The 26,782-nt window shown below is 40.5% G+C and overlaps 1 protein-coding gene across 1 annotated transcript in view; it reads right to left on the bottom strand.

Moving 5' to 3' along the window:
* The window catches only part of KIRREL3 (kirre like nephrin family adhesion molecule 3), a gene marked incomplete at its 3' end in the record, with an annotated part of 588,432 nt that overhangs the window by 87,887 nt on the left and 473,763 nt on the right, over positions 1–26,782 (bottom strand). The window contains exon 7 of the mRNA XM_083368619.1: positions 24,683–24,788. Within this exon, the coding sequence (XP_083224745.1) occupies positions 24,683–24,788 (106 nt within the window). The remainder of the gene's footprint in view (positions 1–24,682; positions 24,789–26,782) is intronic.

Raw genomic sequence — 26,782 nt, forward strand, 5'->3', positions numbered from 1 at the left:
AGAGCCAGTATGCTATGATCCTGTTTGATGATTTGGAGAGAACAAAGGCTTTGGGAAATATCTGGAAACAACAGGTCACAAACTCAGTTGACCATTATTGAAGTAAAAAAGATCTGCATGTAGTTATATCTGCCAGTGAATTGAAATTAATAAGGACATCCTGGCATTTCTTCTATATTGACTCGTTTTCAGGGTAAACACAACAGGTGTGGAACTTACTTGTTGCTACAAAAGGAGCTCTACTCCTTGATATCATGTATATCTTCAACCCCTTCCTCATCTCTTTGAAACTCCCATAAGTCTTGGCCTCGCCCAACTCAGCTCTTAGCTATTCTCTCAGACATGTACTTTTAAAAGATTATAGCTGTCAGGCTCCAAAAGCCAAGAAAGCCACATTAAGTATCTTCTAAGCAGTTTCCTTTAGTGTTCCTTACCTATAGACAGAATCTTGCCAAACTAAAGCAGGTCACTTGCACCATTAAACATATAACACTAGGGAGAAGCCAACTTAACTCCCTTTCTCCCTCACATAGTATCTAAACTTTGCTGTTTCTTGCTACTTTGGAATGCACTCCCTTCCCTCCTAGGAATCCATTTCATCACATCAGCCCCAACTGCCAAAAGAAATTCCCACTGCACTCAGCCTGGTTATCTCCTATAACTGAGGCCTTGTGATGGCCAGGATGCTGGACTAAAGCTGACAAGTAAAATGGAATAACAGAATAACAGAGTTGGAAGGAGATAAGGAGCTTTTAGGGATGTCTGCAAAGTCAAGATGTAAGCTACAATGAGATGATTGAAGCTTCATCCTTTGGGTCCCTCACCATCTCTTGACTGAAGCTATCTCACTAGGTTATTGGAAATTAGAGAGAGCCCAAGGTAAGTCCCTTACATTTCTGGAAGGGGAAGAGGTGCATTATAATGAAAATAGATATATAACTATATCAATCATTAAGGTAATTATTATGACTATCCATCGTAACAAAAATGCACACATTTTTTTAAAAATATTAAAATTACTAATAATAAGAAAAAGGGAAAAAAATAAAAACAAAGTAAAAGAATGGGGGGAATTAAGATGGAACCAACAATAGAATTGAGATGTTACAGGGGTTTTTTATGAGTTTAAAAGAAAGCATGGCAAATTTAGTAAGCTAGCTAACAGCTGGAATACATCTGTACTGAAGTAGTTCAATGGATCTAAAGGATGTAACATCCTTTCCATCTGGTCAATACCTCAAGGCTACATAACTATGTGAGTATAATCCATTTTTTTTTGCATTTATTTGTCCTGTGTAAAAGCTCTGTTAACACCCATTTGGTTCACACACAATGCCCGCCTCACGACATAAGCACAACAGATCTCAGGTTACTAACCCTGTGAATTGAAGGAAACACAAGCATACACAATGTCAAAGGTCTTCCTGAATTTCCTATGGCTGGGCTGAACCAGCAAAGCTAACCTCCAACTTTCAGCCACTTCCAAATTTCAAGGGTTCAGATGAGCCATTTGAAATTACAATATCTGACATGACAAGTGCTGTCCTGGGATACCCAGCCCCCTCCAGGACCTGATTGTTTTAAAACAGACCACTTTGCTGATGATAATCACTGCTTCTTTAATGCAGGAGAAGCTGGCATCCTGATTCCATGTATAATTTGGACTTGATAATGTCCCAGCTCCCTACGAAAGAGACACAGGTCTCTGTGTATCTGATTGCTCATCATTGAAAAGGCCTCAAGGGACACATGTTTTAATAAACAGCTCCAGACCTTCTTTTGCTTGATGGGAGAAACTGGGTGTTTGGGATGGAGCACATGGGGCTTTTTTAGGTGTCTTCGCTGTCAAGTTCCCTTCCTTAAGGGACTCTAATCTCTTGGGAAGGCTGCCAAAAATCCCAAATATTTTCTCCAAAATTAATCAAGTTAGAAATTCCCCGAGCCACCTTGTTACCATCAATATTTGCATCACAGTGTAGTGTAAATACCTGTAAATTTATGTTAATTTATTGCTGCAAAGAGAGCCAACAATTACTGTACAATCCCATGAGAACTGCTTCCCAAAAACAGGCACTGGATTATAACAACAACTCCTAGTGTGTGTGTCCCTTCATGCTGGTGATTTTAGCAGGGCTGCTAAAATCACTGCAGCATCTGTATAAGATGCTCTTTTGACCCGCTAAAGTTTTCTCCAAGTTTCATTCTGTGAGAATGACTCCTTGCAAAAGCCATAGCTTCAATACTACTTGCTCTCCTCCTTCCCACATCTCTGCTCTTTTACCGTGTTCCCCCCCCAAAATAGGACCCAACAGGAAAATAAGCCCTAGCGTGATTTTTCAGGATGCTCGTTATATAAGCCCCACCCCCAAAATAAGCCCCAGTTAAGATCGTCAGCCAGACAGACACATTTAGTATCGTGTTTCCCCCCAAAAAAAGACCCAATTGGAAAATGAGCCCTAATGCAATTTTTTGAAGCAAAAATTAATATAAGGTCCTGTCTTATTTTCAGTGAAACACGGAACTATCTTGCTTGAGAGAGAGTTCTGGAGAACTTGTGGGCCCTATTTTACCTGGAGAATTGCTCTGATAAAGGTATTTCTAGAGTCAGACATGACTTTAGTAAAACAGAGCAGGTGTTTCAGGTGGCAACCCAGGAGGGCAGCAAATGGAGGACAGCCTTTGCTTCTTTTCTGCTGGCCCACTGCCCAGAGCATCCTTTTTAATGAGCCCAGGGCGCACTGTTGTTCAAAGCATCCTGTTATCTGCCTGTCCACTCTTTATGCCTCATTCCGAGAGGCTCATCAGAGAGACATACAAGGCAGCGGTAGCATCTGTCTAGACAGACAGCTGTCACAGCCATCCAAATTTCCTGAACACATTTCTCCTAATCACATTTTTGGGGTAAGTACTTTGCCTTGCTGCACACATTTAGATCCGCATTTATTTCTGAATTTGTATGTATACCGGTTAAAAAGTGCACCCGAAAAAAAAGAGGTATCTTCTCTACTTAAGACAAGGATGCAACTTCCCAATAAATTATGCTTTGCTTAAACAAAACGGTCAGAAGCCAATATTGGAGCTGAATGCTGAGAAGAGTCAGTTATGAAAGAGGGCAAAGGATTTTGTCCAATTCTGTCAAATCTGACTCTGGCCATTCCTTTAAGGCTGAGCATCTTATCTTTTGAATATAAACCCAGCTTTTGAAAGTGTGAGTTTATATCACCGTTATGCCTATCTGTTTCCTGCTCCTCATACTGACTGCTTGTCAGATTATTTTCCTGCCAAGTCTCCTTATTGCCTTGATTTACTAACTCTGTTATGTGCTGCTGATCGGCCATGGGCAAACACTGAAATAGATCACAGCTATGGGGTTACACTGCAGTGTAAACAAATTAAGAGTCAGAAATGCCAGAGGCGATTGACGTGGTTAAAGAGAGGTGGATGATTGAGAGTTTGCAGGGCTCTCAACTGAATCAAATCCTCCTACTAGAAAATTTGGGTGTGTTAAGTACTAGGACATCCATAAGCAGGCAAATAAGTAAGTGAGAACTTGGCTTTCAAAGTCGCCCTGATTCCAGATGAAATGAGAGAAGAGAGGCTGCGGTGAAATGGACATGGGGTCAGAGCTGAGGTGGTTTTGTGATTCCATGCCAGCCTGTGATCCTGGCAGCTGAGTCCGGGGAGTCAGAGGAGGAGGAGTAGGGGCCTGGGGAGCCATCAGAGTCAGAGGAAGGCTCTGATGAGATCCAGGACTTACAATCTGATGAAGAACCTGGCCCCTCCACTCGTGCTCAGGATGAGACTCAGATGTGCTGGGAAGCTGAGTCAGACTTTGAGGACGCACAGCTGGAAGACATTATAGACACTTACAAATGCCGACAGGTTACAAGAGCAGGACAGAGGGAGGCAATGGGGTGGCTTCGGGGAAAAGGAGAAGGCATTGAGAAGCCACACCTTGGGGCTGCATAATAAAAAGGGAAGGTGTGGGCGGTGCTGGTTGCTGAAGGCAACCATTTGCAAAGGACTAGAGTTTCAAGGGATCATGTTTTGTTTGCTTTGCCTGTGAACTATTTCCTGTTTGACTTGTGCTCTGTTTTGCTTTTGAATGTGTTCTGTTGCTTTTGCTATTGGGACAATTATCAGGTCTGTAACTCAAATAAAAGGGGTTGGTTTTCCAGCCTACTTGTTGAAAGAGGGGTTTGTCTTTGTGAAGTAACAAAGATGTATATAGGCTGGGACAGAACACGTGAAAACCATCACGAGGCAGGCCCTTGATGGCCAGTAGCCCCCAAAAGGCAAAACTGTGGAGCCTGTGATATGACGGGAATAGTGCAAAGAACAAGAAGGGACAGCTCTTGTGGCAGAATCTGGAGCTGACTTGAAGGGAAAAGTGAAAAAGGCTGGCTAGTCTTGAGTCACTGGTGGGGAGGGAGCAGCTGAAAAGAGATCCTCCCTAAAACTTTGCAATGTTCATCTAGTAGTTGTGTAGTGCACACTTTAGTCTGGTGAGATTCCTGTCTGTAAATGAGCAGCAATAAACATACCACTCTGATCAAGCTACTCGTGTCGTTTCTAGTTCCTTGCACCTAACAGCTCTTTACCGGTCTGCAACCCATAAGAATCACAGATCCACTGATGAATTTTGCACCTCTCCAATTGTCCTCAGATTTATCAGAGGGCTTTTGCAGTGGTATTCAGATCACATCCGCAAAATTAAATATGGTAGTAGCAAATGACAGCAGAGAATGTCAAGAAAAGGTTCAGAGAATAGGAATATCTCCCCTGCCCTCTCTGGTGCTGATCTCATCCAAGTTTTCATCACAACATCGCCCACTTTTCTATTATGGACACACAAAGTTGTGAGGGAGTGAAACATCTAGTGTTTTAGGACAGGTGCCAAAGGTTGAAGATCTTCTGTCCTCCTTGGGCTATTTGCAGTTCTCAAAATCCTTCTAGCCATCTGCATTGGATTTTAGCAGCCTTTTCCTCTTTCTCTTGTCTAGAACTCTTTTCAAGGGAAGGGAGGGAGGAGAAAGGGAGAGGGAGAAAGAGAAGGAAGGAGGGAGGGAAGAAAGGAAGGAAGGATCTACTCTATTCCAAATCAATGTTTCATTTTATCTCTTGAAGCTCTAAGGGGATTTATATGGCAGTAACAAGCGAAAGCTTAGCATATTTAAAGCTGTCTGACATGACTACAGTCCAATCTGTCTCCCTTCTGTAGAAAGCAAATGAATTAAAACACAGGGAGGTGTCTTGGAACTAACTCTTCTGAAGCAGAAATGAAAGAAAACAATGCAGGCATATGATTTCTCTAACGAGATTTGACTTTCTCAAGTCACACTCTTCCTCTGAGAGACAAAAAAAAAACAACAGAACTGGGAAAGGCTATTTAGTCCATTGAGTTCAATTTCCTGTTCAATGCAAGAAACCAATTATTTCACATCTGACAGATGGCTACGCAGCCGCAGCTTGAACGTATGCAGTGGAGGATAAGCCCATCACCGTTCTAGGTAATTGGATCCATTGTTGTATTGCTCATATTGTTAGGAAGGTTTTCTGAACATTCAACTGTAATCTGCTTCCTTCTTTTCCAGGCCATTGTTTAGTCCTGCATGCTGGGCATAGATACGACACATTATGGATTCTTCTGTGCAACATCACATCAGGTGTCTGAAGAATTTTATAGTATCCAATAGAAGAGAGTACATACTCAGGGTTGAACTGTGGAGTCCTTGGTGCTCTCTGAGCTTGCAGACATTTCATTACCCAACTAGGTAACATCGTCAGGGCTAGCGAGTGTGGGGTTTGCTCCATATCCCCTTAGCTTGCTCAGCTAGTGTTACTGGGGGTTAGGGTTAGGTTTTTCTCCTTGGCATTTTCTCGATTATTGTTGTCTGCTTAATTGTTTGTCTGGTGTTAAACCCTGCTTATTTTTCTACAATGTATGTTTTCTTCTAGAGCTGAACATACATCTATTTTCCTTCCTATGACTTGGTTTATAGTTCCTTGCTCATTGCTCAATGTTCTTCTATGAACACATTTTATTTTGTCCGAACTTTTCTTAAAGGGGCACTTAGAAACAGGCACTCTATTGAAAGCTGGGTGTTAGTGCTGTATTAAAAAACAGGAAAAGCATGTTGGGCAACTACTTCTTGAATACTTTCTCATTACCAGCAGCTGCATGAGTATTCTATATTTAACGCTGTCCTCAGTTGCATTTTTTTTGTACAAGAACACCACGTTGCTACGTCAATGAAGAGAATCAATCTTAAAAATGAAAAAAAAAAATTAAGAAACAAAATGGATAGTTGTACGTAGATAGCTGTACGTTCATGCACTTAACCACTCAGAACAATAAGATGAATCTGAAAACACCACCCAACCAGAAAAGCTTTTTAAGCAGCCCCAGGAATTGATCTATTGATACTGAACTAAGTCTGCACATTGCAGCATAATCTGCTTCAAAGAAGAAAATAAAACTGTAGTGATAATTCCAAAAATGATCTGTCATGCAGAGTTGAAAATTTTGGAGCAAGCTAGTAAGGGAAAATAGAATAGTTTAGGACAGGGTTTTTCAACTTTGGCAACTTTAACGCATATGGACTTCAAATCCACATGGGTTAAATGTGAAGTTCAACATTCCCATGCTGGCTGGGGAATTCTGGGAATTGAAGTCCACATGCCTTAAAGTTGCCAAGGTCGAGGAACACTGGCTTAGGACATAACACAACATGGTTGAGATGTGTTTGAATGTTAGTAGCTTGGGTTGGTAGTTGGGCTGTTGGTTTGATCGCCGAGCTTGGTGATTTGGCTGCAAACATTTTGTCTTCATTTGGGGTGGGGGGGACATCTTCAAAGTGCACTGAAGATGTGCCCCCCCGAATGGAGATAAAATGTTTGCAGCCAAATCGCCAAGCTGCAAACCAAAAGCCTATAACACAACATGTATAAAAGCGATTGTTCAAAAGATCAGAAGCAGAGAAGCATCATATATAATATAATAATATAATATAATATAATATAATATAATATAATATAATATAATATAATATAATATAATATAATATAATATAATATAATATAATATAATATAATATTATATTATATTATATTATATTATATTATATTATATTATATTATATTATATTATATTATATTATATTATATTATATTATATTATATTATATTATATTATATTATATTATATTATATTATATTATATTATTATATTATTATTATATTAATTATATTTATAAATTGACCCGGAAAGTGGACCTTGCACCTGTGGGAAAAACATGATGATGATGATGATGATATTTATATGCTGGCCATCTTGCTGATCATAACATTGTCTTTGTCTGACATTTTCAATTCAGTAATAATAAACTCTATTTTCCTTGGATCTGAAGGTGCCTTGTGAGGCATCGTAGAAATGATATGGGATGGAAGGGCTTTTGTACGTCTGTGTGTGTGTGTGTGTGTGTGTGTGTGTGTAAGGGCTTGAAAAGGCAATAAGCCTGTGAAAGTCCATTTTCAAAAATCAATTTTCTTATGTGACATGTTATGTTTAAGGTTTCTCCTTGTATGAAATCAGCTCATTGTTCCTCAGGAAGGCATGAAGGAGGTAGCAAGGATGGGGTGGAATAACTTTGATTAAAGAAAGCTAAATTAGATTTTAGGGTCTCTCCCCCCCCCCATGTGGAGAGTAACAGAAATTCACAATAGGATCCCTAATCCTTGCCTGCAATTGAGAGATAATAATTCTGTGCATCAAGATGGAGCTGGCCTTTTCTAGCTGCTAAGGGACAACTGCAAGGGAAGATGCAGGAAAAAAATAGCCATTCCCACGGAGTCTCCTCTTCCCTGAGGAAAAGCAGCAGTGTTGCATTGTCTCTTTAAAAGATGCTCGCTGCAAGCTTCCATTCAGAGCCTATAAAGGCATCAAAAGCCCGTCATGTTAATACAACATTCCCTAATCATCTTCTAACAGTTTTCAACTGCATTGATGCTATGCCAAGGGAAGTTGCAGCTCTGTTACATAGATGATTTGCACATGTTTGTACATCACTGGGTTTAATGGTTGCTAAAGCAAGACGTACTATATGCGCAATGGTATGTGGGAATGACTTGGGAGATGAAGGAAGAGAGATGATGCCGAGGGAATTATCAGATAAGAGAGGACAGAATCCAGACCTGCATAACAGGCAGAGAAAGTAACTCAGACAGGAACATCTCTGCTTTATCAGGTGTAAAAGGAGACAGAAGGAGATTTGTGCTTTCAGATTTACAAGATTCTGTAATGTAATGTAATTGTAATGTAGCCTTACAATAAAGTAGAATTAATTTATCTGGTGTGTTTCCTGTTTGGTCTACCTTGGAAGGCTGACAGTAGGTGAGCAATCAAATGTGGTAGTCTATTACCTTTGACCCTTGATCCCTGACCCTTAATCTACAGGTGGCTTTGAGCTGAAGTTCAAATGACCTTTGGAAAGAGCAATTGGTAACCTTCATTGTTAGTAACTCACACAGCCCGCTGGGTGAGGAAAAAGAGAGGAGAAAATAGGTTGTGAATATGACTGTGTGTCAGAGTCAGTCAGAAAGAGAGATCAAAGTAGGAAAATAGATTTTTTTTTAGACTGGAGGGTTCTACTCCCATTGAGCTACCTCTCACTCTATTTCTAATATGCCCATTTTTCAGATTTTTCCTTTTCTATTTTTTATTCTACTTTTTAAAATTTTTGTGTTTATAATTTTTAATAAAATTACTACTAAAAATAATTATAGCCCAGCAAAATCAACAACAAGATCTTAGAAGTCATGTCCAAGGTTTGTTTAAGCCTTGTGTGATCCTAGCATTTCTAGTTGCACTTCCTTGTTCTAGCGCCTTTGAAAAGCTCAAGTTCTCCCAAGTCAACCTAAAAATGTTAAAAAGGCCTTAATTTCAGAGCTTTCATGATGATTCTGAATGGACGCATTAGTACGCAGTAATGTCGGACTATGACAGCAATATTAAATGCTGTGGTGGTGCAGTGATTAGAATGCAATATTGCACGCTAACTTTGCCCACTGCCAGTAGTTCGATCCTGGCTGGCTCAGGGTTGATTCATCCTTCCAAGATCAGTAAAATGGGGACCCAGATTGTTGGGGGCAATATGTTGGCTCTGTAAATGGCTTAGAGAAGGCTGCAAAGCTCTGTAAAGTGGTATATAAGTCTAAGTGCTCTTGCTATTACCCACAATGCAATTAAGAATAACAATAATTGTACAGGCATACTATGGTTCCATTCATTGTATGCAGGTAAGGATATCTCCACAAGGCGATCTGCAGACTCTGTTCCAAACAGATTCTAAGAAAGGAAGCTAGCAAACAAGCAAGAAATAATCCTCAGAACTTTTATGTAAATCCTTGAGGAGGTGCTTCCCAATCTTGGGCATTAAGAAGAATGGCTAAATTTCCACCAACTGCAAAAGATAAGAAGCAAAGTCTTAGAAGTGAAACTCTGAAGCACATATCTATATGCAATTTCTGTGCTTCTGAAAGCAGATCTCTTGTTCATGTATGATATATGACTTCATTCTTATCTGCAGTAAGGCAATTAATCTAGCCATGTTGTGCCTTTGAGCGTCTGCCATAAGTAAGTGCCTGAATGTGGGGATAAGAGACTGGACAGATAAGATTTATTGCTATGTCTTGCATGAAGCCTGACACATGTGGAGATTAAAAGTATGAACAATATGTGTAGCACAATGGATCCGAGCAAGCAGAAAAGGCATGTACAGCTCAGTGTATCTCTAGTGCATCTCAGCTTCACATTTATTCAACTATTATTCAACTAATTTTCTAAAATCAATTTGCATTTACACACACACACACACACACACACACACACACATATAATATATATATGTATAATGCATCTGAAATGTAACTTTCTATGGTATGTACACAAGGTTTACTTTTTTGCATGCAATTTTTCTTCATATTCACTCAGGCTGATGAAAGTTGACCCTGGCATCTGCACACCCTTTTGGGCTGTGATAGATTTTGTTTGGCCAGCAACCAATTTGTCTCCTGGTAAAACTTTGTCCCTCTTTTTGGTTCACTAAAATTAACTTCCTTCCTTCCTTCCTTCCTTCCTTCCTTCCTTCCTTCCTTCCTTCCTTCCTTCCTTCCTTCCTTCCTTCCCTCCCTCCCTCCCTCCCTCCCTCCCTCCCTTCCTCCCTTCCTTCCTTCCTTCCTTCCTTCCTTCCTTCCTTCCTTCCTTCCTTCCTTCCTTCCTTCCTTCCTAACTTCCTGGATGTCTTTTTCAATTTCACAGTCTAGTTTACTATGAATCAAAGTACCAAAGGATGTACAAAATGAAATGTGAATGACAAAAATTAAAACATTTTTTTATATTTTTTTAAATAATTCAATTGAATTGCTGAATTGTCCCACAGTGAGTTGGCCATGGTGAGTTGGCCATGGAAAATTGACTGTGGTGACCATTGAGAATTGGCTCTGTAAGTTGTCCCATTCTGGCAGGGGGAATGTAAGACTAGTGCTGGCTATGTTATCCATTCAGAAAGGCCTTTTTAAATAATAATAATAATAATAATAATAATAATAATAATAATAATAATAATAATAATAATAATAATAATAATAATAATAATAATTTTGGATTCATGAAGTTTCCATGGCTTGAATCAATTCACTGCATGTCTTTGGAGCAGGTGTACAAGTCTGTATTATTTCACACATACCTCCTCTCTTAAATAATGCTCAGAATGAGCATGCTACCTCTGATAGGCAAGCAGCCTATTCAGCAGTGAAGTAAAATAAGCCATGTTCCACCCACTCTCATATCCAGTCATCTTATTTTTAGGCACAGTTTGCTGAGCTGGCTTGGTAGCCAAAATCAGAGCCCAATCTCCTTTTTGTTACTTCCTCCTCAGCTGAACCATGGAACTTTCTTTTTGCTGTTCAGGGCGGGGTGTGCTGCAAAGTAAAGCCAGCTGTTGTGGTGATTAGATTTTAATGTCTCAAGCTGGGAGTTTGCATGTTGAGCTATGCACACTCCAGAGCTGTTAGCAATTAATGGTTACGCTACCTTTTGAAGTCAGATATCTCTTTCTCTCTATGTATGTGTTGGTGTGGTTGAGAATGAGCATGCTTCTGTGTGGCTCTCACTGACTTGGGAGTATGGTCTCCATCTGCTTTTTCTAAGACATTTTTGAGAGGATCCTTTTAAAGAAACATTGATGTAGCTGGGTTTGTTATTTAAAAAGAGCTTAATGTAGCAGAACCCTCTTAATGCATGCCTTGCGAAGGAGAATATAACGTAAAAATGAAAATTATTGTCTCACCCCTGTGGGTGATACAGCAACAGCACTTAGACTTATATACCACTTCAAAGTGCTTTGCAGCCCTCTCTAAGCGGTTTACAGAGTCAGCATATTGCCCCCAACAATCTGGGTAGGAATACTTTAGGAAATTTTCGAATATATTTTAGTACACCTGGCAATCTTTAAGTCAATTTAAATATCCCTGTTGGGATAAGTAATGGGTTTGTGTGTGGTTACCCAATGAAAAATGATTTATTTAATTTTTTTTACCAATTTTGGATAGTTTACCCAGGCTTGGGAAGCACCAGTGGCGTAGCGTTAGGTTGTCAGCACCCGGGGCAAGGCAAGTAATTTGCGCCCCCTAACCCGTGGATTTTAGCACTGGAGTCTCTTCCACTAGATTAGTTAAAGAAACCCTTACCCTCTAAGCACATGTATTGTTTGTTATGAAAATACTGATGTAATTAAAGTAAAATGCATCTAATGCGCCCCCCCAGATGTTGCGCCCGGTGCGGCCGGCCCCCCCTGCACCCCCCACGCTACGCCACTGGGAAGCACTGCCTGAATGTACACAATCAATGAGGGTGAATGATGGCCAAGAAAAATGCAAATGAGCATCTTAGCATCAAATTAGTCCTGGGCTTAAACATGTATGGATACTGCCTATGTAGTTCCATCAGGTTTCTATAATGTATTCGTACCAATTGTCTACTGGCTTTTAAATCAGCAGAACGTGACGAGTGTGGTGCACAGTGAGATAGCAGGCATGGCAAAGCTGTTGACAATGTGCCATACGGTATGAGTTTGAAGCCCATGAAGTGATGCTTGGAATGAGAATAGCGTGTCCTATTTTTCAGCTGCAAAGTAGAGGAAGCCAATGTGTGGCTCACTAAATATGCTCTAAAATAGCCTTATCCACCTGGTGTCCTCCATATGCCCTGGTTGACAGCTCCCTAAAATCTCAGGCACTGTGACCAAAAGCCAGTTCTGGGAGTTGTTTGCGGGTTAAGGAAGGTTGTTTGGAATATAATTAGTAACATACGATATCTTGCCTGATAAATTCTTAAAACACAGTTTGTTCTTATGTTCAACATGTCTCACAAAGAGACTTGGTCCATATAATAGATCTGTCTGTGATTTAGCATGATGTGTGAGCCCAAACAGAACACACTCTTTAGTGCTTAGGGTATTGTGGCAATTCATCCAGTTGTGATGCAGGTGTAAGCCACGTAAAGCAGATGACAATTTAGCCTAATGTGTAAATAGCAATAGTGATAGCACTTAGACATACATACCGCTTCACAGTGCTTTACAGCCCTTTCTAAGTGGTTTACAGAGTCAGCATATTGTCCCCCAACAATCTGGGTCCTCATTTTACCGACCTCGGATAGTCAACCTTGAGCCGGTCAGAATCGAACTGCTGGCAGTCAGCAGAGTTAGCCTGAAATACTGCATTCTAACCACTGTGCCATCACAGTTCTAGTAAACCTAGCAACTCTCCATCTTCAGAGATAACAATTAAGGTCATCGCTGCAGCTCTGAAATGGACTTGCAATAGTAGCATTTGAGACAATCTTCTCCCTCCGGTGCTTGTTGCTTGTCGTTCTCAAGAGATTTTCCTTGCCATTCCCAATTTCTCAAAGAAAACGTGATGTTCATCAGGTGCCTTGCTGATTTAGTCAAGTTCGAGGAAGAGAGGGAGAGGAAAGAGGAAACAGTTAGTAGCTCAAGAGCCTTGGAGGTGGGGGGAGATTGGATTGATCTGGGATCAAATTTTACCCCTTTTTGGGATTGCCTGTGCACCAGCCTCTTCCCTATTAACAGTGCTCTGCTGACTAATTAAAACGTCATAGATGATTAAAGGATGCTGCGATTCCTATTTGGTTTAGGTCTTTAAATAAGAGCTATCTGGTCTGCTTCTTGCTGACTGCAGAAGTCAACACATTATTTCTGGTGTTTCTTCTGTCCTTAGAAAAACGTCATATATTGCCGATGCTCTTGCTCATTATAGCAAGAATTGGAACATTTTATTATTTTCTTTTTCAATCCTTGATTGTGGATATCTTTAAAAGGTCACCTTATTCCTCCATTACCCTTTGTTCAACAGGGTCAAGCATTCATTATAACAGCAATCCAGACTTTTTTTTCTGATTGACATTTTTTTTTTGCTCCAACATATTTGTGCTTCTGCTGTTGGCTGTAAAAGTTATTTTAAAAAAAAAGCAAACTTCTGTACCGGGGAGCAGCGTATCAGTATGAGATTGGAGGCATTTATTACTGTCCCTTCTAAAATCTCATTAACATTATACACACTCTCACACACCATTATCCAGGAACAGTGGTGGAAACAGAGGACGGGAGAAGTAAAAGCTGAAGGACTTTCCATCTTTCAAACCTTTTTTGTATTTATTTACTGATCACATGTGTTTGCCACAGACTCTCAGCAAAGCCAGCCCATGATGATGAATTATATATCTTTTTGCTATTATATCTGTATAACTTTTCACTTTAAAGGCGCTCTTTCTGGTTGTGAGCAATAAATAACACAAGGGAAGGGAGAGGGAAAAATCCCTGCATACATTGCTGACATCAAAAAGGTTCTAGATGATTGGCCAATAAAACTGATGAGGAGAATGAGGAGAGTCTACCTGAAAGTCATTTCATGTAGCTCTGATTCTGTTGCTTCACATTAATTTTGCCCAAACTCAGAGGTGATGGAATGATAGCAGCAGCTAATTACTCTTTGCTCTCTCTCTCTCTCTCTCTCTCTCTCTCTCTCTCTCTCTCTCTCTCTCTCTCTCTCTCTCTCTCTCTCTCTCTCTCTCTCTCTCTCTCTCTCTCTCTCTCTCTCTCTTGCACCATTGGCTAGGAGAACCTATGGTTATGTTTGAAAACTACAAATCTTTTGTCCATCCCATTCAGGAGGATAATCCCACAGAAAAAGCTAAGGAACCAGTGGTTTTGTTCCCAGAGCTTTGCTTAACTTGGTTACTGAGTTAATGCATGGTCTAGAGCAGGGGTGTCAAACTCAATTTCATTGAGGGCCGCATCAGCATTGCAATTGCCCTCAGGGGGCTGGGTGGGTGTGGCCAGGGTGGGCGTGGCCTACTGGGTGGGCGTGGCTAGAGTGCATATGGCCTACTGGGTGGGCGTGGCCAGCTCTACATCGTTCGCATCAAGGGGGCCTGGGCAGGAGTGGGACAGATCTGAGGGTCTCTGGCAGGAGGAGGGTCTCTGGGCCAGGGCCAAGGCAGTGGGGGCCGTTCCCCCGCTGTTTCCAGGATGGCTTCGCGGGCCACATGAAACCACTTCGCGGGCTGGATCCGCCCCCGGGCCTTGTGTTTGACATGTCTGGTCTAGAGCAAACAAGACATTCAACTATAAAATATTTCTAACTAGCTGAGTTCACACAACACGCCAAGCTAAAAAAACCCTCAAGCCTAGTAGGTTTTAGTAATGCATTATCTAGGGTGTTACTTGACTCACTATGCCCAATGAGTATGTCAAAGTATAAATCAGTCACCAAGTAGTTAGTCACGCAAGTCCATTTTTTAAAGGAATTCTGTCCTGTGTGGCCAACTTGAGAAAATTTGCCCTCAGGTTTTCCTAGTCTTCTCCTTTTTGGCTACTCTGTAGCCTGGGTTTTATTCTATCACCATTTTATTCAAGGTTGCTTGTAATTCTTAGATGAGCATCATTAAAAAAAAGTTTCCCCAAGAATCAGCCCCAAAAGTATTACTAAGACTCACGAGTATCCTTTCAGTAGAAGAAATGGAGTGAGCTAAAGTAAGATAAAAAACAAAAGTGGGAAAAGGGTTGGTTTTTACTTTGATTTCTCTGCTTCCCCTTTTGTCTATGTCTGTGCCCTGTCAACCATTAGTCCCTGACCATCAAGGTCAAGAAGTGACTTGGTCCTCAACCTCCCAAAAAAGATTCCCTAGCCCTGTCATAAGTTGAAGTGTGGCCAAGACACAGAATCCAGAAGGAGCCCAAACAGGTTATGGCTGGATGCTGCTCAACAGCTTGAGTCATTATTGGTTTAATCCTCTGCCGAAACTGGCTAAACACATATCCAGTAAGGTACGTCTCTCTTCCTGTCACCCAACCCATGAAATCAACATGGCTTTAGCTAGCGACAGGGGGTTTCCCCTGAAAAACGGCCAACCATCTTAAACTTCCCACAATACCGCTGCCTTACGGGCAATTTCAAATGCAGGCAGCTTTCCATAACTGATCATTGCCATCAAATAAGGCTTTTGTTGGGGGGACTGGGGAGATGGATAGGGCCAAGGTAGACATCAATGCTAGGAGACCCAGAACGTTGCAAGATAGCGTGGGTTTTCTCCTATCTCAGTGATGATCCAGTGACAATCGTTTGCATCCTCCGATTTGCCTTTCACTTCTATGGAGAGAAAATAAAAAGCCTTCCCGTTTTTCTTTTCTTTTTTTAAGACTCCTATAATAACTTTTTTTTTTTTGCAAACGGGTGTTCCCTGTCACTGTCATATGGAATTCTGCATGAGATGATACTCGTGTGGAATGTGCACTGAGACACACTGGACCCCTAAATATGTCTGTTTCCTATCCATCACAATTATTCATTCATTAAATGCAATAATTAGATATTGTACACAGCAGAGAACATACAATAATTAGATATTAAACTCAGCAGAGAAAGTGTAACGATTAGGTATTATGCATAGCAGAGAATGACAGAAAGCAGAAAGAAAGCCAAGCTTTCAAGCAGTATAAAAGAAAATTACCGGTAAATGACCTATCCCTAATTGGGCCGTGTGTTTGATAATGGAACAAGACTAATATATATGATACTTATAAATCACATCTTTGGGGAGGCAACTGTGAAATTCAAAGCAGCTTTATATCGATAGAAGGTTTTCCTTAAGGTTTAAGGCTACATTCTTTTAGATGTTCAACTATAACTCCCAGTATTCAGAGCACCGGTTCTGGCTGGGTCTCTTAAAAATCCTAGTGCAGCAGTTTCTACACAAATGTGTTCTCTATCCCAGCCTTAAGGAAGAGTTGTAGAGAAGTCACACAGGTGAGTAAGAACTAAAACCCATTTCATTTTGTTCCACCACATCATATAGACTCTATGTAGAAATTACTTCTGTGGTGTATTTAGACTAAACTAAATAGTTGTCCCAAAGAGATCCTGAAGCATAGATCTTGAACCTAAGATATACTCTATGGCAATGGAATCAACATGAGATGTAACAAATTATATTTTGGGGAAACACCTGCCCCCTCCAATCATAGTTAGCTGAAATTCAGACTTCCGCAGTATCTTAAATCAAATTTCTGATGCAAAAATGCGAATTTTGGGTTGTATATAAACGCCCTCAGATTTAGCTCCAAAACTCTTTAGAAGGAATGCTACTTTCCTGGAAATAATATGTTGAGCTGGTTTTCTGCTCTTTCGCAGGCTGGAAAACAAATTCATGGATTTTCATCTTTTAGAAATGATGGTAGATAGAGAGTCTAACTCTCTGAGTTTATGCAAGCTTCACGCCTTGATTAAGCCCAGGAAGTGACAACATCTTCCCTCCAGCATTCCCTGTTATCATCCTTAGGACTCCTCTACCCCAAACACTTTCCCCCTTCCCTACCGAACAGTGCAGAAGCAGGCAAGGATGCTACAGACAGCCAAAATTGCCTTCTTATCTAACAGCAGCAGCTGTTTTGGCTCCTTGGGCCTGCCTGCTATAATAAGTAGTTTGTAATCCAAGGAGTGGAAGAAAATGTTAAGCTAGTAGCAGAAAATGAATTTGTCCTTGGCTGACGTGAATCAAGAGTGTACAGATGCTGGCTCTTCTCAGATGATCTCCACCATGGAGATTAACTAGCCACTAATGGCCAGAAGGCTTTGCAGGTTACTGCACTCCCCGGCTAGCTAGCAAACTAAGCTCCTGTTCACTCAGCACCACACATGGATTAGCTGGATTATGTTGGAGAACCTCTCTAGATGCTTTTTCATTTGCTAAGTGGCGCTTTCTTGATTATTATGGCAACCTCCTTATCGCCAGTAGGACGTTCCTTGTTTTGTCCACCCTTGTTCCTCCTTATTTCTTGATTTAATATTTAAAATGAATTTTCAAAAATCAGGATCTTCAGTTTTGATTTGCCTTCATAGCCTCTTTTTGGCAACTTGTAAAGAGTGGCATGCCACGTGGATGGGAAGACACATAAAACCAATAGCAATAGCACTTAGACTTACATACCGCTTCATAGTGCTTCACAGAACCTCTCTAAGAGGTTTACAGAGTCAGCATATTGCCCCCAACAATCTGTGTCCTCATTTTACTGACCTCAGAAGGATGGAAGGCTGAGTCAAACTTGAGCTGGTCAGGATCGAACTCCTGGCAGCATGCAGAGTTAGCCTGCAATATGCATTCTAACCACTGCACTAAGATGGGACTGTAAATTAAGAACATGTTTATTTTTGAGAGTCTACAAAACCCTAGCACCACTACTATATGTGTTTATATAGTAATTTTCCAAAATACCCACTCATTTCCAGTTGTTCTAACACAGGCATGTCAAACTCGCGACGTCACGTGATGTCGCGCGACGTATCGGAACTTTTTCCCATTGCCGAAAATGGGATGGGCGTAGTTTCTCTGTGACGCTCTGGCCTGTGGACTGGCAGTTTGATACCCCTGTTCTAACGGATGTTTTGTGAAGATTGCTGACCAGAAAATGACTCTATCTAGTTTGGTAGATCTTTAGGATTTGATCTGACAGAAATATGTGATTTGCTACCTTCTTCTATGATAGACAAGTCTTCTTTAGACTTTCATTAAGTATTCCAGAGAAGACACTGCCACAATAAGCTCTTGATTCAAGAAGGCGACTACATTTGTACAAGAAGCATTTCATTTGGAGGTGACCCGGTCAGAACAGATTAGTGTTTTGCCAAGAGCCTTTGCAGAACAGAGGCCCAAATCTGGCTGAATATGCCACAGAAACAGAAGTGAGATTTGCAGCTCGAAAGAAAGGTCTTGATTTTAAACAGGTGTTGTTGTTGTTGAAGATGCTGTCTCTTCCAAATAACTCAGGCAGTGTTCTTAAAAGTGTTGTCAGCAGATAATATCTCTTATCCATATCCTATTGTACTACTGCTGGATTCTTTGTCTCTTGACCTATCTGAAATTAGACAAAACTAGTAAAGCACATGCTGGAAGTATAAAATCCACAAATATTTTTCTACAGTGTCTTGGGAACATTATTATTATTATTATTATTATTATTATTATTATTATTATTATTATTATTATTATTATTATTATTATTATTATTAATTTAATTTGTATGCCGCCCTTCTCCCGAAGGACTCAGGGCGGTGAACAGGGCAATACATAATAAAAAACAAGATACAAAAATTAAAAAGTAATTAAACAGCAATGCCCGTAATAAATTAGTACAGCAATTACTGCAATTGAAGACACTGAGAGAAGACTTGGTGGGGGGGGGAAAGGGGGGGAAACCATCAATTGTGTGGCTTTATCTTTTATCTCTTTTATCTTTTTACATTTTATTTGTACTTTATCTCTTCCTCAAATTTCCCGGTAACAAAAATTCATGCCAGAAATTCCAGTACATCACTGTCATGAACCAGCCTTACTCAGTTCTATACCCTAGATTTTTCGGACTGCAATCCCATCATCCTGAGCTGAGTATGCAAAGCATAGAGAGGCAAGTCCCAAAGGTGCTTTTTTCCAAAGGCAACTAGACTTTCTTTGCTTTTCCTTGAAGACATTTTGCTTCTCATCCAAGAAGCTTCTTCAACTCTTCAGGAACTGAAGAAGGTTCTTGGATGATAAGTGAAACATCTTCTAGGAAAAACAAACTCCATCTGCCTCTTGAAAAAAGCACCTTTGGGTCACCCATGACCTGGATGACTGAGAATGTGCACAGACATACAGGTGAGCCCCACAAGGACTTTGATTGTTGGATGCCCCCTGGAAAATAGCAAATCACAAAGCCAGATGCTGCAGTGGTTGTAATGCCCAAATTTTGATCAGATGACTGTGGGGAATGCCACGATGGTAATAAGTTTGAGGGCTGGTCATAAGCGACTTTCCAGCAGCACTATAACTTTGATCTGTCATTAAACGAATGTTTGCAAGTTGAGAACCTCCTATGCTAAGTTTACTACTATTCTATGACTATTCTTATTTTAATCTATACACTTCTATCTCTGTGTTCTACTTCCATGTTCCTCTGCCCAGGTTACCAGTGTGCTTTCTTATTTTAATTCTTTCTTCTTTTAATCTTTCCTTCTCCCCCAGATCTTCTTTAAGCTCTTGTAACCAGTCAATTTGCATGTGAAAATTCCTTTCACTCCTTTATAGGACTTGCAAATGGGCTGTAACTCATTCAAAATGGGGACATAGTAGGACAGGTAGGCTTGAGATTAGAGCTGAAGTCCAGAGCTCTATTAGGGTCATATGGCTACACAAGGAGTCCTTAAGTGACCTTGCAGCAAGTAGCAGGAGATCACAGGAAACCTATGATTCCTTTCTTGAGCCCAAGTATAGCTTCTGAAATCAACTAGCAGAAGACCTGCATGGAATCTCCATCACATCCTTAAACTTCTTTGATTTGGGGAATCAAAGAATACCAAACTGTCAATTTATCCCACTTCTTAGAATACAGCTACGTGATTTATTCTCCCCCAGCTGTTCTGTTCCAGCCTACTAGTGGCCCTGCAGAAATGTCAGGGACAACCCCTTTTCAATAGTCAATAGGCTGAAAGTAAGCCAACCAAATTTATTTACACAAATGAAACGAAACAGATCCAAAACAGAGCAAAACAAACACTAACCATGGCTAAATCAGAAGCTGTTCAAATGGTTGCCTTCAGCAACCAGCACCTCCCACATATTCCCCTTTTAAACACAGTTTCAAGGTGTGGCTTCTCTTTGCCTCCTCCCGAGGTGCCTCATTGCCCTCCTTTGTTGACTCCTGCTTGTCTGTCTCCTGCTTCGAGCGTCCTTGAACAAAGCCAGCTGTGAATCCTCTAAGCCCAAGCTTTCAAGCTCACACAGCTGGGTCTGAGGAGGAACAAGACGGGAGGGGCCTGGCTGAGAGCTCTGCGATGCCTCAGAACTTTCCTCTGCAGGCTCTCCAATCCCTTCCTCCTCCTCCTCCTCCTCCTCCTCCTCCTCCTCCTCCTCCTCCTCCTCAGAATTGTCCGATTCAGCTGCCAAACCCACAGGCTGACACTGAATCACAACACCAGCACAGAGAGATTCTCCAAGGCAAAGGGCCATTTCTTTTCCACTGCTCTGCCTGCAACTATTTTCAATCATCCCGAGTCACTACCACCCATCTCCTCACACATTCAGTTTGGTAGTTCTTGACCTCAGCTCTTCCAAGATAGTTGAAAAAGGACCCAGGGCATTTCAAGAATAACATTTGTGAAGTTTCCCGCAGACTTCTGGGAAAGTTACTCCCTCTAGCAACATGCAGCTGGAGGATGCACTACACCAAGCTTTCCATTTTTGGAACAGCCACAACACCACAGGTTTAAACTGCATTCCTCGCTAATATGTCTCTCTAATATGTCCTGGCCTTTGGAGCTAATGCTCTGATGCACTTGAATAGGCAACAATTAAGCACCTCAACCTCATTGCAAACACAAGCACAGACTCTACATGAAATCTTCTGCACATCACGAAGCAGGGGAAGATACAAGCATGTATACTGTAGCTATGCTGAAAGAAAGGATGGGGAAAGCTTGACAAGAATGAGTCATCAACTGATGTGACCAAGATCTGGGGAGGTTTTGCTTGCTCTCTATACCAGGGGTAGGTAACCTCGGCTCTTTTATTACTCATGGACTTCAACTCCCAGCCATGCTGAGGGGAAAGGGTTAGGGTTAGGGTTAGGCCAACCTTGGCATCTCTATGATTCGTGGACTTCATCTCCCAGAATTCCTGAGCCAGCATGGCTCAGCATGGAAACCTCTCCCTTTCCCCTCAGCATAGCTGACTCAGGAATTCTGGGAGTTGAAGTACATGAGTCATAAAAGAGCCAAGGTTGCCTACCCCTGCTCTATACCATCCTTATATAGAAAGGGTGAAATCATTTTCCATGAATTAAAACCTATGCTGCTTCTGAATATGAACAACAAAGCATAATGATTAATAAATCAATGTAGGTCCAGTCTATTTTATTGTCCACACTAGCAGAGAAATATTCCAATCCATAATTATGTAAACATTTTTTTCTCATCTAGTTACTACTAGATAACATTAAATCTCACAAACACATTTTTTTAAAATTTCCAATTATTCTACCTACAGGATGGAGGTTTGATGTTATTTTGTTTAGGTGTCAGAAATCTTGACTCATGGCAAGAGTCTTGCCTAGGCAATCTTCAAATGTATTACATACTGATAACAATGTTAAAGGAATAGCGTTGTGTTGGTACTTTGTCATTTTCATACATTCAAGAGCTGTCCTATTTAAATTAATTGAAACAGTTGGCAGATTCCGTTGGCTTAGTTTATCTATCATATACATATGCCCACAAAATTTAATGAACTTGTTATGCTACAGCAAAAATCCATTCAGCATTGTTCAATCCCTTCTCTCTCCACAACCTATATAGCATTCATCTAGCTTATATGAAAAAATATGATTATATTCTTGACATAAGGCAAATTCCTGGCAAGTCTTTTCCCCTCCCTCCAAAATAAAGAAAGACCTTGACTGATGTATTTCCCTTAACTTGGGTTACTTGTTTTGCAATTCCACCAGAGCAGCTAAGACTCAACAACTATCTTTACTTTCTAATTTTAGTGAAATACAACAACCCACCCAAGCTACATTTCCTATCGAATCTTCTCTGTCTTGATTCTTCCCATTTTCTTTGACTCTGCTAGCCGGTTTCAACAATATTGCTAAGGCAACTGATAACGAGGAACAGAAACTGGATCCAGTGCTCCAACAATTTAAAAGGGTCCAAGTTCATACATATTCCATATTTATTTTAAAAGTATAAAATAAAATTGATCCTAAAAAGACATTGGCAAGAATATTTGAAGTTACTAAATACTTTGCATGCATTTAGGTGAGCAAAAGAATACCATGTGCTGTCCTAAGATGCTAACTGACTCCCAGTTTGATAAATACCGATTCGTGAAATTGTAGAACGGAGGCCCAGGAATATGAGAGCCCACTGTTTTCACCTCTCAAGAAGCCTTCTTAGATGAAAGAAAGCTAATGAATGTAATTGCTGGTGGCCAGGCTGAAATGTATATAAGCCACTGCCATATTTATTCTTTGTTTCATCATCAAGGAGTCAGGCAAGCAATGGATAAACCAAACTCAGCAAGTTACTTCTTCTCTTAATGTAGGTGCCATCCTAAGTGATACTTGGACCTTTCATGTGAATGGGACTGGAGCTCCAGACAGCAAGAAGATACTGTGTGCGGTTGCTGTCCTTCAGTATTGGCCAAATTCATATCCTCGTTCTACCATAAGAAAGAGCTTCCAGATATTAAGCTTCTGAAGAGTCATAGAACTGGATCTCTGAGAGGTAATGGGAGAAAAGTTTAAAAGCCACTTTGTAGGTACTTTGTAGTTGTGATCAAATAAAATGAAGCCCAAGTCATGAAGTCAAAGGTTATGCAAGCAACATAACATAATAAAGCAATCCTCTCCAAAACAGAGCCCACATTCAGCATGTGAATTCTGTAAGTTACATCCCTGAACAGATGGTTATGCTTGTCCACCATCACTGCTCTCTCAGTATGTTAGATCAGGAAGAAGCTGCCACATGTATTACAGCAGCAGCTTCAACAAAATGCACAGACTGTTACCAAGCTGAGACAACTGGAGTTCATTACTGAATTAACAACATCATCAACACAAAGAATTTCCACTGCAACATTTGGTGGGCCTGTCACCAGCTTTATCTGCTCAGCCTAGGGACAGAAGTGAGAAATCAGCAGAAGTGTGTGGTGTTCTGCTGGAGAAGAGCATGTCTTCCATACTCCATGCAGTTAATTGGACTAAAACAACAGAGCCCCCCCCCCACTACATCTGCTCTTTTGCAGTCTGTACTTATAAATGGTTTAATAAAGCAGTACTCAAAGAATTTCTGGCTGAAAACAGAGACGTTCCCAACCAGTTAAGCACGTCCAACTTTCAATGGATGATCCATAGAAGTGGTGTCAGGAGCTTTAGACTTGGTGAGGCATGTAGTGAATAGGGCAATGGGGCTTACAAGTGAAAGTTAATCTGAATAGTGAAGAACTCCCAACTGTCAAGATAAATCAGGAGATCCAGGCAGTTCAAATGGGTATAAAGATTTTTTTGCAAGCTTAAGCTCTCTACAATGGCCTGAGAAAATTGGCAGTAGATCTCTTGTGGGCATGAAGGGACTCATGACTGATGATGTGGTTGACCCCTTCCTTGGGCTCAGACTGGTCCTCCCCTTCACTAAGCTTGAAAAAAAAAATTCCCATCTTGAAGCAGCATCTAACTAACCTTGGCTGATGTCAACAAACTCAACAAAATCAAATATAGTTATGCTCGAAAAAGAGACCACCAGGAAGTACCAAAGCTGCAAGAAATTTAGATGAAGAAATAGGAAAATTGAGCACTGTTGACAGGTATCCTTGATTCAAAGAGGATAATATCTGCTAATATTTCTTGCCCCGTTAAAGCAACATTACCTAATCTGTGCCATCCAGTTGTGTAACCATCAAAAAGAATCCCAGTTAGCATGAACAAGGAACTGAAGTCCAAGTATTTACTATACCCAAGATCTGAGTTTATCTATGCATAGAATTGACATTTCATTTTTCCAATTACATAATCAGAATAAATTATTTGGTCATATGGACTGAATTGAGTAGAATCTATAATTCTGTTCCATGATTTATATAGTGTTGACCATGACTCTTGATACACATTGTTAGCTTAAGCTTAACACTGATTCTCAATTTCTAGAATGTAAACTTGTGGATATTTTTTTCTCCAAAATGTCTACTAATGAACAGATATAGAAGAAAAAAAATACTGTGAATTTTCTTGGAAATGGTATCTTCCCAGCAACACAACCCATCTACTCCTTATGTTTCCTATTGTTGCCTGAAAGTAGAGTAACATCCTATGAAAACTATAACTTCTTAGCCCAGCTAATGCTTAAGTCAAACGCAGTGATGGAGTTGGCTTTAATTATTAAACAGTTTTGTTTTACACATTCAAGGGAACAGAAATAGTAGCAAGCATTTCTATGGTTGTAAGCAGTTTAAAAGATTCAGACAAGCAAGGATAAACGACGGTTATTTCCAGACGAACTTACAAACTTACAAATTTACCTGTATTGGGTAACTGCTGGATTGGCTTTGGCAGAGCAGTGAAACTTTACTGTATTGTCTTCAAGGACAGGCTGAGGTTCTACTGACAGATTGACGAGAGGTGGATCTGTAAAAAAAGCACAATGGCCCATTTATTAGCTTTCATGGTTTTGTGTACAAAAATGTGTCTTTCTGCAGAAAGGCACCCGTTTGCGCTGCTGTTGTGATGTATGGATGTGCGGTAACTAGTCAAGATACCTATTTGACCTTCAGTGTCTAAAATCTAATGGCCCAACAATGAAATTCCTTTTCTTGAAGGAATGATAGCTCTAAAGGCAAAGTAAATCGGGGAGCAATTACTACTTGTTTGGCAATTTCTTCCCTGAGTGACTGTGGAAAGGTCATTCATTTGCCATGTATCTCTGTTTCCATATCAGGATAGATCCAAAGGATTTGTTGAGCAGAATAGATAAGCAAGGAAGCCAAAGGCATCCTTATCTTCTTTACAGCAAAAAAAAAAAGCAGATCTGCACAGATCAGGGACATCTGAAGCCATTTTCTGCCTGAGGGACATGACCCTTGCAAGCATTATTATTATTATTATTTTACTATTTTATTAAGGCATTCAAACTGACAAATTTCAGGGACTCCGTTATCATGGTGCTTAATAAGGAGCAACCTTCTATAATCCTCTTGATACTTTCAGGGAAGAATTATTTTGCATTCTTGATCCTCAATGCAGGCTTCTTTAACTGTATTACTTTCTTTTTTAGGAAAATAATAATAATAATCCAAAACCATTTGCACATGCATTTTGGGTTTGGAGCAAATTAAGCATCTCAAGGCATAGGATGCAAGTGGCTTTTGTCAAAGCCCAGGAAGACTCCTAATAAAAGTAAACCTGTGATTAGACAGTAGACCTGCCAGCCTCCTAGCTCCAATGTTTTCTTTCTCCTCTTTCTCAGAAGAGAAGCAAAATACAAAAGTAATTGGTGGTTTGCAGACATGGTCTATTTTCTTACGTCGTGCATCACCAGTTTCCTTACAAAGCCTAATCATAGCCTGATTTCATTTGAATTATGTCTATGGGCCTTACATAGGAACCCAAAAGAACTGGAGACACAGAATGTGTCTGTAGAACTATGACAACATTCCATCAACATCACGGACCTGCTGTTCAAAGAGATTCATCTTTTCTCTTCCATGGGATCCAGAACTATTTGAAGACCCATATAATAGTAAGAAAAGATTTTGCAAAAATCCAGGGAAAAAATATTGGCTTCTCTGTCTTTCCCCCTGTCTTGTCTATCTGTCTGTCTCTCTCTCTCTCTGTGAAAGAGAGATAGAGTGAGAAAGATGTACTGTATATGTGTGTGAAAGAGATTTCACACATTTTGCAAGGAATTATAGAAATGTCATCCGCACAATTACTGGGTGAGTGAATTGTTAAAACTCAGTACAGTTACAGATATGGGATGATATGAATCTTCACATACCTAGAGAATGAAAGAATTTCCCCTAGCTTTTTACTAGGTACAGGTTGGGAAGAGTTCATATTGTTTGTATTGTAATGTTTGTAAATGCAAACTGACACACAGTTTCTAGAACGGTTCCTTAAACGTAGTTTTACATGCACTCATTAGCCACAGCACATTCTTGACATCAAAGGCCAGTTTTAAATTGCCTATGAACTTGTTTGTAAGCAAGAAAATTTCCACAATTTTACGGGGGCTTCCTTTATGAAGCCAGTCACCAGCGATTTCAACACAGAGCCCCTCAGCCTGCAAATAAGTCATTAATTAAACTAATCCAGGACAGTTTTGAGAATGGGGTTAATTCTTGTACTGCAAATTAAGTTGTCACACCGTCACATTTGAAGCAGGAGGCCCTTGTCATCTAGCAGATGGGTTCCTTCTGCTCTGCCTGTGCCAGATTGCCTCTATTTCCCAACTGTGTTCTGGCTGACACAGATTTGCTGGAGGCGGGTGCTCCATTATGCTCCACTTGGCAGCTCATGCTGCGAAACAGGCATGTGCCCTGCTAGTGGGTGGGTCAGGAAGAATCAACCTGAAAAAGCAGACTTAAAGCACCTGGCAAAGCCTATAATGTTTTGCACTGTGA

This window comes from Vipera ursinii (genome assembly GCF_947247035.1).
Source record: "Vipera ursinii genome assembly, chromosome: 8".
Lineage (NCBI taxonomy): Eukaryota > Metazoa > Chordata > Lepidosauria > Squamata > Viperidae > Vipera > Vipera ursinii.